The sequence below is a fragment of the Gobio gobio genome (assembly GCF_949357685.1).
Source record: "Gobio gobio genome assembly, chromosome: 8".
In the NCBI taxonomy this organism is placed as follows: Eukaryota; Metazoa; Chordata; class Actinopteri; order Cypriniformes; family Gobionidae; genus Gobio; species Gobio gobio.
This window is the reverse complement of record NC_137114.1, coordinates 30,124,079-30,140,060: the sequence shown is the minus strand read 5'-3', so window position 1 is coordinate 30,140,060 and position 15,982 is coordinate 30,124,079. Positions and strand designations below refer to the sequence as shown.

The following is a 15,982-nucleotide window of genomic DNA, read 5'->3' as shown; positions in this document are numbered from 1 at the left end:
AAATGTACTGAATGCCAATGGAGGCCTGTCTGAAGCCTTTCTCAGCCATCAGCTTTCAACAAAAATATCTTCATTTGTGTTCCGAATATGAACGGAGGTCTTACGGGTATCGAACAACATGAGGGTGAGTAATTAATGACAGATAAATTCATTTTTGGGTGAACTAACCCTTTAAGGCACTGTTTCACCTGGTATTAAAATGTGTTTTGGTCGATCGGATCTCAAGGGAGACACATTCCCGTTTACACCTGGTATTTTAATCCGTCTCTTTCATCCACTTTCACACACTTCTGTCCTGATTTCTTCGAGGGGAGGGTCTATGGGCAGGTAAATATATGTTTTTTTTTTCCAGATCTTTCGATCTAATGGTCGCTCACGCAGTATTGACATATGAACGCGACAGGAGACGACGGAAAAACATGCAAAGAGCAAGAGCTGCTCTGCTCTGATAGCCACAAGACCACGCTGAGCACGGGGAGTTAGAAATCAGGAATGGTGAGAGAAATGAACATGGTTGATTGTGCTTGGTACGCTTTTCGTCTTCAAACCAAACTTAGGTCTTCAGCCGACTGTTTAAATCCCATCTGACTGGCTCGCTTCCTGTAATGTTTACGCATTAAGTCAGTAGGCGGAGAGTAGGTGGTCTTTTGTGACTGTTCAAACGCATTCGACCACATGAGCGTCTACACTACGAAAACAATCTGGTCTAATGCGTTTCCGACTAGCTCTGCAAGTGGTCGAAAGTGGATAAGCTCAAAACGTTTTAGACTCCTTTTCACATCGACCAAAACACTTTTTAATACCAGGTGTAAACAGGGCCTTGGTTCAAGTTCACTTGTGCATTCATGTCATTTAGCAAAGCAGTTCAGTTTACCAGTGTTCATTTATTGCTTCAGCTCACGTAGCTCAAACAATTTCATCCCCAACATTGATTGTGATTGAAGTTTTTGTAACGATGTGTTAAATTATCATTATAATATGCATCTTTCGCCTTTTTTTTCCGTGTGAGATTCTAACAGCAGCAGTTCCCTACCGAGGTCTTTGACCCGTAGTCCATGAGTCTGGCAAGAAAGTCTGGTTTAAAAAAAAGGAGCAAGTACGATGGAAGAGGAAATTTGTTTCCCTCAGGAGCGGAAGCAGAGAAAGCCGAGACAGTTCTTTAGCCCCCAGAGTCACATCTGTATGGTGTCTTGGCAAGGGTCTCCTTCACATTACCTCTACCTGGCTATCCATGATCTTACATATCACAGCCAACTCTTTTATTCTGCGAGTAAGAGAGAGAGTGAAGTAATGTTACTGGCTGTGCTGGCCTGTCGTCTTGTTTTACGTTTTGGCAGACTGCACCATTACGCATGGGCTTGCATCTCATTACAGCAGGAGTCTGGGGCTCGTCTCTCTAATCAGCGGCCCTGGTTATGTCTTTGGTGTCGGACCTGGGGAGAGCAGCGCTGGTCCATGTTTTCAATAAAATCCCTTCCATGGGATCTTTTCCTCGGCTGTATCAAAGGATCAGGGAGCCACAGGGTATGAACTGGAGCTTAAAGGGATAGTTCACCCAAAAATGAAAATTCTGTCATTGTTTACTCACCCTCATGTTGTTTCAAACCCGTCTGACTTTCATAGAACAATAAAAAAAGAGACGTTTAGTGGTGTCAAAGCTGCACTTGAAAAGTGACCATGAGAAAGATGCAGAAAATAGGCTCCATAGTCCAAGTCTGATTCTAAAATCATATAATAAGTTGTTATTGACTGAAAATCTTGCTACAACTTTGACAATGTGCTTGGAAACACCATTTTCCTTTGATTTGATGATCTTTAGCTAATTCATTGATTGTGTAAGCAGTGTGACAAAGGTTTAGTAGTTTCGAACCACTTATTACATTTTTCCCCACCTCCACCCATTTCTTTACAGCCATGTGCCCATTGTTGCTGGTGACCCAGACCAATGCGCTGACCCTCCTTAGACTTTTTGTCTGTCTGCCAGCTCATCTTGTGTGTTTTAATTATTAATTTGGTTTGTTTTTGTTTCTTTTTGTAGCATTTTTTTATTTATTTATTTGTGATGGATCTAGGCAGTGAAAATAACAGAGGAAGTAAACCGTGCACATTGACGATTATGTGAGTTAGCAGCAGTGAATTATTTCCATAAATGAGAGTGCGGAGAGCTAATTTATAGTCAGTCAGATTTCATAGAGCTCTCATTTATAGTAAAACCCTGCATAAATATGATCTTCATTGTTTATATTTTTAATTTAAGTTCACTGAATTGTAAGCACCCATGGGGGTGGGCATGAATGCATCTGGAAGCCAATAACGGCCATGTTTCGCGTTACACAAATGAGATTGCCGTTTGTTACATCTATTTTGGCAAATTAGCTCCAAACGAACACCGTAAACAGCTGTTGCTGTTGGACTCGGGCGTCTATGTGTCCCTCCTGCTTGTGAATGTGTGTGAAGGAGAGGAAGAGGGGGAGAGGAGACTCATTGTATTGTACTGACCCGGTTTTGTCCCACAGGCTTAACCCCTGCTCCTCTCTAGATTAATTTTGCATGTGTTTGTGCTTTATGGTGAGGCGTGGGCTGAGGGGATTTACCCTGTTTGACACCTCCTCAAATACAGTGTGGGGATTGTCTTCACATTGTGCTTGCAGGATTGTCTGTCGCCTTCTGATTATGAGGGGAAGGGAGGGGGGGGATGATGGTCCAGGTGGCCGTGGCAGAGTCGGTCAATCCGTAGGGTCTCTCTCACCATCTCTCCATCCATCTCTCTGGATGTGGGTTTTACAGCTATTGATTCAAACACCCGACATCTGTGATATGATCTCTTACAGGAAACCGTAGGTTCCGTCAACAAACATGGTTACAACAGTTATTGGTATTTTTTTATATTTTTAAATATAAATTTGTACTAAAACACTTAAGTTGTATATATTGTACATGAGTGTTATATGTTTGTAATCTTTTATTTATTTATATTAGACACAATGCAAGACTTGTTATCGTCATCATTATTATTATTATTATTATTAATAAAATACAAATAAAGGTGACTATAATTATTATTGGTAACAATAATATGTATTGTGTTGTATCTAATCTTAATAAATAAATATGTTTATTTATAAAGATATTTATTAGACAATACAATTATTGTTGGTATTATTAATATTATGTATAATCTATAATAATGTATTATTATTTATCAATAATATTAATAACAATGTTTTTATTATCATTATTACTATTATTATTAATATTAAGACACAACACAATACATATGTAGCTGTTATTATTAATAATAATAGTTTCAATAAAATATGTGTTTATATTAGACACAAAACAATACTTGTTTATATAATGTTTATAATAATTTTTAATAATTGTTGTGAATATATTATCATCAATAATAATAATAATAATCGTAATTATTTATTTATTCATTTATTTATATATATATATATTAGGGGTGTAACGGTACACGTATTCGTATTGAACCGTTTCGGTACAAGGCTCTCGGTTCGGTGCACGCGTGTACCGAACGGTTATGAATGCAATCTTTAACAGTTAATAGTCGGCTTGTTTAAAGCGCGGAACACACTTCAATCCTAGTTCCCACACGAACATATTGAGTATTCAGTCCATTTTATCACGAAATTCAAACGATAAATGCATTTTAATGCTCTTTAATGTTACGTGACTGATAGACGCGTATCAGTTCAACTTCAAGCGGCAGCGCGCGCCGCGCGAGTGAACGCGTCGCGATCAGGAAGAGAATAAATATAAATTAATATCTTGTTGAGGATACATTACAACTTACTGAAACGTATCATATGTTGTGTAATCACTCCATCGGTGATTCAACCGCGGAAAGACAATAAAACAGCTGGTAAACAATGTCGTGTAGAATCACGTTTACCTCAGAAGTCAGTGTCCACAGCTGTTAGCTCACTAACGTTAGAGAGATTAACTCTTTCACTGAATACATGCACTATATTAGCCTATATATTCATTATATTTGCCTATATATATTCATTATATACTACTTAGCCTGTTAGTGATGTCTTGTTTATTTAATGTATGTTTAAATAAACCTTTCATTAAAATTACAGCCACTAAATGATTATATTTCAACAAAAAATTTGAGAAAAAATTATAATAATTCGATTTAGAAGTTACTGCAAAAACTGCCTTATGTGAAGCTTATGAGTGTTGATTATTATATCTAAAAATAAATAGCAACTGAATTTAGGCTAATAGTTTTGCCTCTGTTGTTAATCTTTAATAGCAATATGTAAGTAAGGGCTCCCTATATAGTTTACAGCATTATCTTTAAGAAACTTTTAGTTATAACTGAATTAATTTAAGGACAGACACAATTTTTTTTCATTAAACCACTGTTGAATAAAAATTAATAAAAAGCAATTTTGTAAAACTGCTGTACCGAATCCGTACCGAACCGTGACTTCAAAACCGAGGTACGTACCGAACCGTCAGTTTTGTGTACCGTTACACCCCTAATATATATATATATATATACATTATAATACACAAATCTACCCTTATATTCGCTCTGATCTGTGTTCACCTCACATCTGTACTGACTCTTAATCTCTGAGCTTCATTAACCCATCGGCTCTGCCTTGCTCTGCCTGCAGCCGGACCACTGAGGCTCAGACTGATTTAGCCACATTGATGGCACTGTGCCCAGCTTCAGCTTTAGAAAGACCCCCTTAGCCTGTTCTACTGCTGAGAGTTTGCTTAAACACATATGAATGGGGTGGCACTGTCGCTGTTTCGTAGCACGTGCCGTACATGATGAACAAATCATACCCTGTTCAGAACACAACCACCAACTTTTCCAAATTTCGCAAATGTTTACTTGCCCCGAGGGTACTTCACGGGTGAGAGATGAGAGCATGCCTGGTCCCAACCCATGAGACAGAACCGGAACAAGAACACGGCAGAGTACTGAAAGAAAACTTCCCTTATGTTTCCCCTCTGGACTGGTCACCCCTTGTTCCGTTACTGCACCAGTCACTGGTTGATGTTTTCAGATGGGTGTTTCTTCTCTGCGGGGCTGGTGAAGATTTTGCACATTCTAGATTTATGCAGTGCTTAGTGTTTCCTGCCCTCACCCCAGCCACACTCCTCCGTGTAGCTGCATATAAAACAGGCTGGATATATTTATATTGTGCTCTCTGAGCCTGAGGCAGAGGCCCCTCTCCACTACTTCTGGATAGGAGCAGCTTTGACTCCTTAGAGGTCAGTGGAGTATCGAGGTGTCGAGATCCAGCTCTGGAAACATTTTCATTTGCGTTTATAGCTTTTTTTTTTAAATTACTAATACAAAAGGTGTCAAGATGTTAGCTTGTTGAGGAAGATTTTAGCCATTTTGTTATCTTTCACCATTGTGCTAACTTCAGCCATAAGCCATGCATATAGGTGTGTAAGAGCCCTTGACTGACAGCATCTTACGAACATCCTGTGAGGAGCAGCGCCTAAGCTGAGAGAACAGTTCATCTGAAGGTCATGACGGCCTTGTTTTCTTTTAATTGAGTTAAGATGGCCAAATAAATGGTCTGCAGGCTAGCACAATCATTACCCTCACTCAGCGTCTACACACGGGCCACTCACACGCCACTTACTCGCTTTCACTGTTCTGACAAGTCGAAGGAGCAACAGTCAAACACACATGTTTCTCTTGTGTTTTAAACACATACTTATAGCCTGCGTCTTTTTTTTTATCCCCGTCGAGCTTTTCTTTGATGTTCAGTGAATCTTCGTGGTGGTTTACCTCAGATCTTTGCTGGCTTTTTTCTGGGATTCACTCGCTGGTGTTAATGTACAGTCTGTGTTTCCCGCTAATGTCTTTAACGGACAGAGAACACTCCAGCAGCGGTATGACTCTAATAAGCTAATAGCACAGTCTCTTGACAGGTCCATGAGAGTTCATACATTAAATGGATAAACGCAGCCTTTTCTTCTCAATGTGCATTTCTTTCCCACACCGCATAGACTTGCTTAGGAACAGTGTTGGGGGACGTTGCTTTCAAAAGAAACGCATTACAATACTGTGGTGTTTTTTTATGAAAAGTAACAAAATTGTTATATTGTTAAATTCTTAGGAGAGGGACATTTTACAGCATTTTTTTTACATGTGAAGTGCATTTTTTAAGTGTTTATGCCCATGTGTCAATGACATATAGGCTATACCACCAAAAGTGTGGGATAAGTGTATTTACACAGGAATCAGAATCACAGTAAACGTGTCACTACTATTAAAAATAAATCTTGCACAACCAATAAAAAACAGTTTTATTTTATATATAGTCGATGTTTATAATATTCCTTATATTTTTAATAATAATTTTCAAGTTACTTTACACAAGATTTGATATGACGGAACTTTCCAGCTTTCCGTGTTTTCCGTGTTATTCATGTTGGGGAGCGCTATTACGCATCTTCTTAAAGAGTGGAGTATCTCCGGATAAAAACACAGGGAAAAAAGAAGCAGAATCATGCAATAAAAGCATTCTGCGTATGCACATTGTAGTCTTTTTAAAAGTTACACATGATATCTTGCATGTTCAGATATTCGTTCAACAAAATATTCTGGGGGCCATGACATTTCTGAGAAAATTATGGCTGAAAAAAAAACAACAACAAAAAACAGATTACCTCCAACACTACACAGGAATGAAGGCACCTTAAAAAAATTATAATGGGGAAATAGTTAAAAAAAAAAAAAAAACGTTAACTTTAACATATTACCCCCCAACACTGCTCAGGAATGATGGAATAACTTGCATGCTTGAAAAAGTGTCCACCCAGCATTAAACACACGCTTTTTTCTTTCCTTTCTTCCTTTGTGTTTTTGTTTCTCTGCAGGTATATCCTAAAGGACGCTGTTTCTGCCGTTTATCATTTCTGCCTTTTCTTTTTATTATCAATTATTATTGTTTCCTTTTTTAAGCATGCACATCCACTCCATCACCTCCTCCCCTTTCATCCTCCTTTCCTCCCTTCATTTCCTTCATTGATTTACCATCAATATGTGTGAGAGTGAAGAAGAAAGGAGAGGAGTGGAGAGAGGAGAGGAGAGGACGGGAGAGAGGAGGGCCACAGCCCAGCGCAACACCCCCGCCAACGGTGCGCTTAGGGACGCTAATACAAAAATGTGGATCAAAAAGCAACTAATGACCGCCGTGTAACCAACACTTACCTACAGTGCCAGTTGGCTCGTTTTTCTGTGGCCCTTTGAAATTTTCAGACTGAAAGTTATGTTCAAAATGGCCTCGCAAAGAGGAGTATTGCACAATACCGAATTCAGGGCTGTGCCACAAAATACTTTAGGTGGCAAAAAGTCGTGATTTTACTGTCAAACATAGCCTGCACATAGCACAAACAGATGTTCATTAGTAAATGAGTTGATCTGATAGAAGTAAAAGCACAAAAAGCCAAGTATATGTGTCCATTTGCTCCCCTGAACTGGTAACATGTATCTATAGCGGAGCTTCAACTGGTGTTCTGATGCTGGGCGCCCACTGCCAGCTATATGGATATCTTTTGGAATATACAGCAATATTATTTGGAGAAAAAAAAAAAAAATATTTCGATGAGTAAATATATTTGTCATGAACACAGTATTGGACTGGTCCATCAGTTTCATTTTTGCAGTTTGATATAGATGTTATCCAGTGTTTGAAGCGTACACAGTGTCCTAACCAGATGCAACACAATACAGTGATAAGGTATCTCTCCTTGTTAATCAGTTTTTGTGCCCTAATGTTTGTTCTGTCCGTAAGGCCTATAAGCCTTCAATTGTTCATGTTTTTGACATGAAAGTTTCTTATGCTCACCAAGTCTGCATTCATTGATCAAATATACAGTAAAGGCCATAATATTGTGAAATATTATTACAATTGTTTTCTATTTTAATATATTTTAACATGTAATTTATTGTGATGCCAAAGCTGCATTTTCAGCATCATTACTCCAGTCTTCAGTGTCACATTCAATTTTAATATGATGATTTGCCCCCCGATTTGTAATATTATAAATGTCTTTACCGTCAATTTTGATCAATATAATGTACCCTTGCTGAATTGAAGTATTCATTTCCTTTCTTTTTTAAATCTTACTGTCCCCCATCTTTTGAACAGTATTGTTACTTAGCTTTTTTTCTTACTTTTTTTTTTTTTACAGTAATACGCATTTCTTTTATTTTCTGTTACCTAATTGTTACATTTACATTCAAATTCAAAATAGCTGTTTCTGCAATAGCGATTTTTGCGTTCATTTTGCGCAATGACATTTCTGGTCACTAGTTAGAACATGGTGTTTCATTCCAGGGATTCTCGCATTCACCCACATACTAAGTCACGATTGACCACAGGTTATCACTTAGAACTGTAGTTTCTAACACAAATTCCTAGTATTGCTGCTCAGTATGTTGCTGCTCAGTATGTTGTAAAGTTATCTGTTTAAATACTAGTAAAAATAACCACTGGCCATATTTGATCTGTGCTGTGATGTTGTTACCAATGCCATGTGTACGACTGGTGAAGTTGTCTATATTCAGCGTGCGTCTAGAATAATAATAAAAAAGGAATATTTATGTTCAAAAATGTTTCTTCTTTCTGCTTTTGTGCCCCAACTATCCATTTATCTCGGCATGTTTCGAGTGTGCAAGTTGTTTTGTACATATAAGCTTGTTTGAACACCACCTGTGATGCTGGAATAGATTTTGGACAAAAACTTTGTTTACCAGACCTCACTGGCTTCATGTGTGCACCCGTGTGTAAGATACACAAGACAGTAGGACTGAAAAGTAGGATGTGTTTATGCGTGTACTGCATTTTTAATGAATGAAGTCTTGCTGTGTTTGAACTTTGTAATCATCTGCAGGATATTGGCAGGCGGCTGCAACTTTGTACTGTATCTAAATTGCACCAAATGTCTTTCTGTATCCCTTGATATCACTGGAGTTCTTTTGTTAAAGTTGGAGAAAGAACAAAAAACATCCCATGCAAGTTAACATCACCATTTATGTGGATGAAAAGAAGCTATATTACACACCTAACGTACAGTAAGGCCTCTTTAACCTGGCATTAAAGGGATAGTTCACCCCAAAAAATTATTGTCATTATTTACTCACCCTCATGTTGTTCCAAGCTTGTACGATTTTCTTTCTTCTGTGAAACACAAAAGATATTTTAAATTGTTTCAGTGTTTTTTGAACATACATTGAAAGTCAATGGAGTCCGAAAGTTGGTTTTGACCCAAACATACCTTATTATTATCAATTTTGAAAACGGTTGTGCTGCATGATATTTTATAATTACCATGATACATGTTTTGTAGGATTATTTGATCAATAGAACATTTAAAAGAAAAACATTTGGTAAGTTTTACTGTTACTTTTCATGAATTGAATGCGACCTTGCTGGCTTTTTGGATGAACAAACTCTTTAATGTCAGGAGTAAATGACAGTCCAGACTTCGACTGAAGTGTACAGAAGCCTAACCATGAGTGTGAACTTTTGTTCTCAGAAGCGCACATGAGCGGGAAGCAGAAATGAGCATGTGATTATGGATTGCTGTGAGTATGGATCTCCTCCAGCTGCTCGGTACCTCCGGTCAGCCCTTGTCTCACTAGCCCCATGTACCGGCCAGCTCCATCCGCGACCGTGGCGTTCAGAAGCTGCCATTTGTTTAGATAAGCCTTTGATACTGAATTTTATATTTCTTGGCTTCAGATGACGGCAAAATCCGCTTTTTAACTCTTTCACGCCGTGCCGCTGTGCTTTGTAATAAGCTGCGACGATTATACGATTGAAAATATGCTCTAATCGCTCGCGTGTTTATTTTGGACTGCGATACTTGGCCAAAAACAATACCAGTCAAAACAAAGCAGGGGTTATGTGGACTCGCAGTAATTTGCGCTGTCTGTGAAGAGGTTTTTGCCTCCCTTTGAAGTGTCCGGTGCCCAAATTACAGTCCTGCCATAATGAAGTATTACCATGCAATTACCCAGCGGTGCGCTACACACAGCAGCCGAGCAGAGAAAGTGCTGCGAATAGTGTGTGTGTGTGTGTGTTGCAGTGCCACGCTGTGAACAGGACGGCTTGGCTCTACAGTGGGCGGCCCTCACCTGAGGTGGCCGGGCATGATGAATTATGGAGCGCCAGCAGCCTCATCAATACTGCAACGGAAGCGCAAAATACTCAGCCTATTGGCACCAGCCTACGCGTTAACGGCCAATGTATTTTTAATTAACGCCGAGCCTTCCTGCTTCATTTGACAGTTGCCATAAACATGACAGGGGTTGGTGACAGCTATTTCTGGTGCTCAGATAGCACAAAGGCTTTTAAATTTTCACAAACCGAGACGCCCGCCTTGTCTCTGTGCTTAGACCCTTGGGCCACTTTCTCCTCATCGTAAAAAAAAGAAAAGAAAGGGGAAAAGGAGCACAACCAGGTCAACACAACAGTACGTGCCAGCCATTCAGAGATGGTTTTTAATTTGTTGCCACTTGCTGCGAGTTTGGGGAGTAGTATTATTCAGGCTTCCATAGAAACCGAAGTTACACATCATTGGCAGTTGAGTCCGTGAAGAAAGAGGAGGTTGACTCCTCCCTGTTACAGACGCCTTGATTAAAACCAACATGAGAGAGAGAGAGAGAGAGAGAGAGAGAGAGAGAGAGAGAGAGAGAGAGAGAGAGAGAGAAAGAGTGATGAGACAAACCACATGCTTAGTGACTCATACACACCAGGCCTGCAGCAGATGCACGCTCTGAGATCTCTAATCAAATCTCAGTTTAGTACATCGTGGAAGCATTCTGAGACACAAATTCGCTCTTTATGTCAATAACGAAAGTCATCACGTTTTTTTCTGAAGCGGAATCTCCTCGTTCGCACTTACCTCAGTGCTCCAAACCGGTCGCAGGCCCCAGCTCTCGGACGCTCGGGGTCAGTCGCGGCTGAAATGAGAACCAGGGACGGGCGCGGGGTCAGCAGCTGGTGGAGGATATGGCAATCATTTATAAAAATATGCTTTCCCAAGCCCACAAAAACAAAAGCCCCAAACTCAACAGCTGGGAAGGGTTGGGAGTAGCCCCAAGGCTGGCAAGTTCCCTTCCAGATGGAGAGGTTAGGCCGAGGCTAGCCAGGCAGCTTCACTTAAACTTCCGATTCCCATTAGGCACAGAGAAGATTGCAGGGGAAGGGAAGAGGAAGAAAAGCAATGAGCATGACTGCTCTGTTTTTTCGCCCCGCTTAATCAAATAAAGCAGGAAGCTTCCGAGACGGAAGAATTGTGTTTATTGATACTTAAGCATACTCTGAGTTTGTTTGTTTTCAAAATCCTCTCTCTCTCGCTGATATTGGTATTTGTGGTTTAGTCATTTCTTCTTCTTTTTGTTGGGCAAATCCTTTTCTGGGAGAGTTGCGTTTTCACTTTTTTCTATTATTATTATTAATAGTAAATGTTAAAAAGTAGAACCACTGGGAAATTTAGCAAAACCATTTGGAGTTAATAGCCAGGCCATGTCAAATAATGAATGAAACAGGTCTTAAATAAGAATTGATGACCTTCTCCCGGTCTTCTGTTGATCTGACACCCCACGCAGCACAGAAGTAACCGGTCCTTCAGTGGATATTAAGTTACCACCAGCTCAACCCTTTTGAAATGTGCAATTGCTGTCTTGAAGCAACTCCAGAACCCAATGAAGACGGCCCCTTAATAAGAATAATGTACACACCAAAGCCTCGGGAATAGATCCACAGCACGTAATGCGTATCTTGTGTGAGCCGGTGTCAGGAGCTAGTGGCTTCAGTAAGACACGAGGGGAAGTTGACACGGGGTCCACACAACCTGGCAACCTTTTGAAACAGTACATGTGATATTCATTGAGAAAGACTCTGAACGTTTACCGCTAGAAGGCCGGGCTGCTGATGTATTAAGCTCTATGAGGTCTGATGGGAATTAATCAATGAAACGGCAGAGGCCTGAGCCAAGTTTGTACTGCTCTTTCAAGCCCCCCAGCAAATGTCATATTCAGTTTTTTATAGAAATATGGAAAAACTCCATTTACAGCCTGTCTGAAAAAGTAATAGTGTGTTTTGTTTAGAAATGAAACAGCTCTTAAGGTCGTGTTTTTTTCCCAATGCACACTTCTTGTATGAAGGCAGTGGCTTAGTTATTATTATGAAATGTGGATTTGATTTTAATGCACATGTGTAAAAGCAATTGAAATCAGATCGGATCACACTGAAGACATTACCATCACCTCGACTGGCCATTTCTGGATAGGCTCCCATATATATTAATGATCTGAAGCCTCACAAGCGAGTGGTGACTGTCTGGCTTGCCATTACACACTACACCAAAACGTTTTGAGATTTATTTTGTGATTCTTTTTGTCTCATTTTGGCTGTATTTGTTTCTCCTGAGTCTGTAAGGTAATCCAGCACCCCCTTAAGCTGACGACCATCGACCCCTTTGGGCTGTAAACACACCAGCAGAGCTCAGGGGTCATGACCCCAGGGCCTGGTGAGGTCAGAGTGGCGGACAGCAGGGGCAGCCATCACAGGCCCATTACTGCAGGAAATTGGAAACACTGACACAGCTCAGACACGGGCAGCATGCGCTCTGACGCCATTTGTAGCGCCTAATTGTGCCATAATTAAGATGAACTGAAAGGGGGGATGGGAGTGGTGCTGGAAGGAGAAGCAGACAGGAAAGAGGAAAGCTATCATCACATTTCACATGCACGCATTAGAACGCTCATGGTGTTAGTGGACGTGACTACAGTGGTGTGCTTTTTATTTATGTATTTTTTTTAGCTGTCAGGATATATTATGTTTTTTGTTGTCATCTGTTTTCACATATTAGGTCACTTATTTGTACAGCTTATTGTGATATGGCACTTTAAAATGCTTTTAAGCATTTACAAAATACATGGATAAGTTTGATTTATAATTTTCTTAGTATATTAATAGTGTCATTTGCTTAGCATAAATTGTGTTTATACCATAATTAATTTAGTATGGGATTTTGTTCATGAGTTTTGAAGATCAGGGCATGTCACACAACGACTTGGACGTTAACATGATCAAATGTTTTTTCTTCCATTTTAAAAGTTAGCAAGCTTATATATTTGCCATAATAATGGTTATTTTTATTCAATCTTGGGTTGCGACCCACCAGCTGAGAACCGCTGATTTAAAGGACAATTTTAGACATGTATTACATGAACGAAAGAGGAAAAAAAATTGCCACTTTTAGCTGTGTGGTTTGCAATTTTGCCATCAACTTATATTACATAAAACAGGCCTGCGACCGCAGCACAGCGATCCTGTGTAACACAAGACCGTGAGTTCTGGGGCCACCGATCTTTCCCCATTTGCATGTTTGAAACGACAGGGCCTCACCTTTTAATGAAAGAAAGCAGCTCCCTTCCATGTTCATTTCAGCCATGTTGAATTAGAATAAAGAGCTCTGTGCTTTCTCAGTCGAGCTCCCATTCTCACAAATTTCACCACTTAAAACCTCCCGTCTCACGCTCCGCTCAAACCAAACCTCTGATCAGAGTCAGATGAAATCGGATGTTCGTTTAAACAGTCAGATATGCTGTTTTGTTGACATGTGCTTGTGTGTCAGACAGAAACGAAGGGCAGCCATTGGTCCCTGTAAACAGACACCTACCGGCAGCTGGGCACTTGGCAGCTGGACAGGCCTGCGTGTAGAGAAGGACACTGACCCCACCGTCTCACTGTCTCCACCCACCCACACACACACACACACACGCACACACTCACAGAGGTCTGTGTTACCCCTTCCTGTGGCTCGGCCGTGACTCGTCCCGACTCCCACTGTGACAGACAGCAGTATGTTTACTGGCTTTCCGGAAACCTCGACAGGAAGAGCAAATCTCTCCACTTCCAAATTTTTATTTTTAAATCAACACTTTGTACCGTTTATTTGTGCCCAACAACAAGCCAGGGTGATTTATTTTGCTGTAATCTAAAGCGAGCGTCTCCATTTCCTCAAATAAAGCGCTGGAAATGCCTGGAAGAATGTAAACCAAATGCAAGAGAAATTATACAAATACAGATAGCAGCGAGCTCTTAGTCGAAATGTTTTCTCTGAAGTGTGCTGGGGAGCCTCTCGAGGCTTGCCAGGAAAACACTCAAACTTCTAAGCTCTTGCTCGAGACCTCCTCCTGGAGTGAGAGCTCAAGTACTCGTTTTAACAGCTAAACATCTAACACATCAGCTTTTATCCTTACGATGAGGATGACATGTATAATATAATTTTATGATCAAGCATATAAACTTTCCTTAATAAACCTTTGAGTTCTTTTGTGCTCTAAATCACCCACAAATCTTAGGACAATTCGATAATCTATTCAGTTTTCGCAAAATGTAGTCGTTTTCATGCCTTTGCAAGCACCATTTCATGCTTTTCATCTTCAGAAAGATCTTCCTCCCCATACTGCATGAGAACAGTGACATGCTTAATAATGTGAAGCAGCCTCTTTAAAGTTTTCCATTTACCTAGACCTGTGGACCAAACTATTTAACAAACCTGTCTCGATTTACAAAAAAGATACGAGAAATAAAAATAAAAAACACTTCCTTTGAAAAACTAAAATCTGAATGTTAATCTGAAATCCTACTGATATGTCACTTAAACAATAACAATTATTAACTAATAATTTTGGAATACAGTGTGTGTGTTTATGTTGGGTCATAATTATTGAATATTATTATCATTATTCTTATTAAAGTAATTTATGTAGTCTGTTATTAATTTATTATTTATAGTATTTTTGTATTTATTTTAAATTTATTGATTTAGTTGTTTTTATTTCTAATTAATTGTATGTATTTTATTATTTTTAAATACTTATATTTATATAGCATTTGTGTTTGTTTTTTGTATGTCATTTGTTATTTTTGTTAGTTTTAATATACATTGTACAGTATTTGATTTATTATTTGTAGTATTTTTGTGTGTTTTTATAAGAAATGTCAGTTCTTACGGTTGTGTTTACTGGTAGCCGGCATGCACGTGCTTATGGAATCGTGGCAGCTGTGAGTTTGCGGTTTAAATCAGCATCACTCTGTCTCGTCTCTTCTCTAATTATTCATCGAGAGAACTGTTAATATCCTGCATGTGGTTTTTCCCTTCTCCGCTCTCGCTGTCCTGCTCTCTGATCATCACTCCTAAACAAGCTTCGCTTTATCATCACTGCCAACACTTCTCTAATGAAGGCCTGTATGCAATCACCAAAACACACCAGAGGCTCGCAAATTACAGCCCGTTTGTTCCCGCAGCCTAATGCTGGGCCGCCCCCCTTTAGACTTTTCAATCCGGCTAAAATTAGGTCCCCCGGCCTACCAGCAGCCCATGATTACCATGTTGTTTCTCCATTTCCATGATGGATTTCGATGTAAGTTTAGTGTTAAAATGAGAGTTGGATCTTCAGCAGAACATCAGGATTTCTGTGTGGCTTTGAAGGAGGAGAGGACAATTATTAAATCCGCATGGCCAGCTCTCTTCCAAGGTTGTGTTCTTTCATACTGCAACCCCCTCTAATACCCTAACATCCACTTAACATAAAACGCCTCGCTGTCTCCTCCAACTGTCCACCCTGTCTGACCAAAGGGAGACACATGTTTACTTCAGCTACTTGTGTTAAATGTCACGCACATTGAGGCGATCTCTGTCTGTCTGCCTGCCTGTGTCTCTCTCTCTCTCTCTCTCTCTCTCACACCGCACACTTAGGACCCACTGAGGGCATAAGTGGCTGTCTCTTATCACCAAGTATGTGAAAAATGTGTAATGCGGGCAGAACTAAATTTGATTAAAGTGAGGAAGTTTACAGAGGAGGTAAAGTTTGATGAGCAGGCCTGGCGAAATGGCACAATGACTAAATTGGTTGTTTCGCTTCAGGCATGCAAGGAGGGAGTCTCTT

The 15,982-nt window shown here is 39.8% G+C and overlaps 1 protein-coding gene across 7 annotated transcripts in view; it reads left to right on the top strand.

Annotated features, from left to right (window-relative positions):
* bcas3 (BCAS3 microtubule associated cell migration factor) overlaps positions 1-15,982 on the top strand; it is a 260,966-nt gene that overhangs the window by 146,805 nt on the left and 98,179 nt on the right. The window contains exon 23 of one of the 7 annotated variants that reach the window (XM_079824040.1): positions 6,889-9,130. The exons of the other annotated variants lie outside the window; for them this stretch is intronic. Coding sequence (XP_079680166.1) covers positions 6,889-6,899 — 11 coding nt within the window. The 3' untranslated portion in view covers positions 6,900-9,130. Of the gene's footprint in view, positions 1-6,888; positions 9,131-15,982 lie in introns of those variants that run through there. 7 annotated transcript variants of the gene reach the window in all.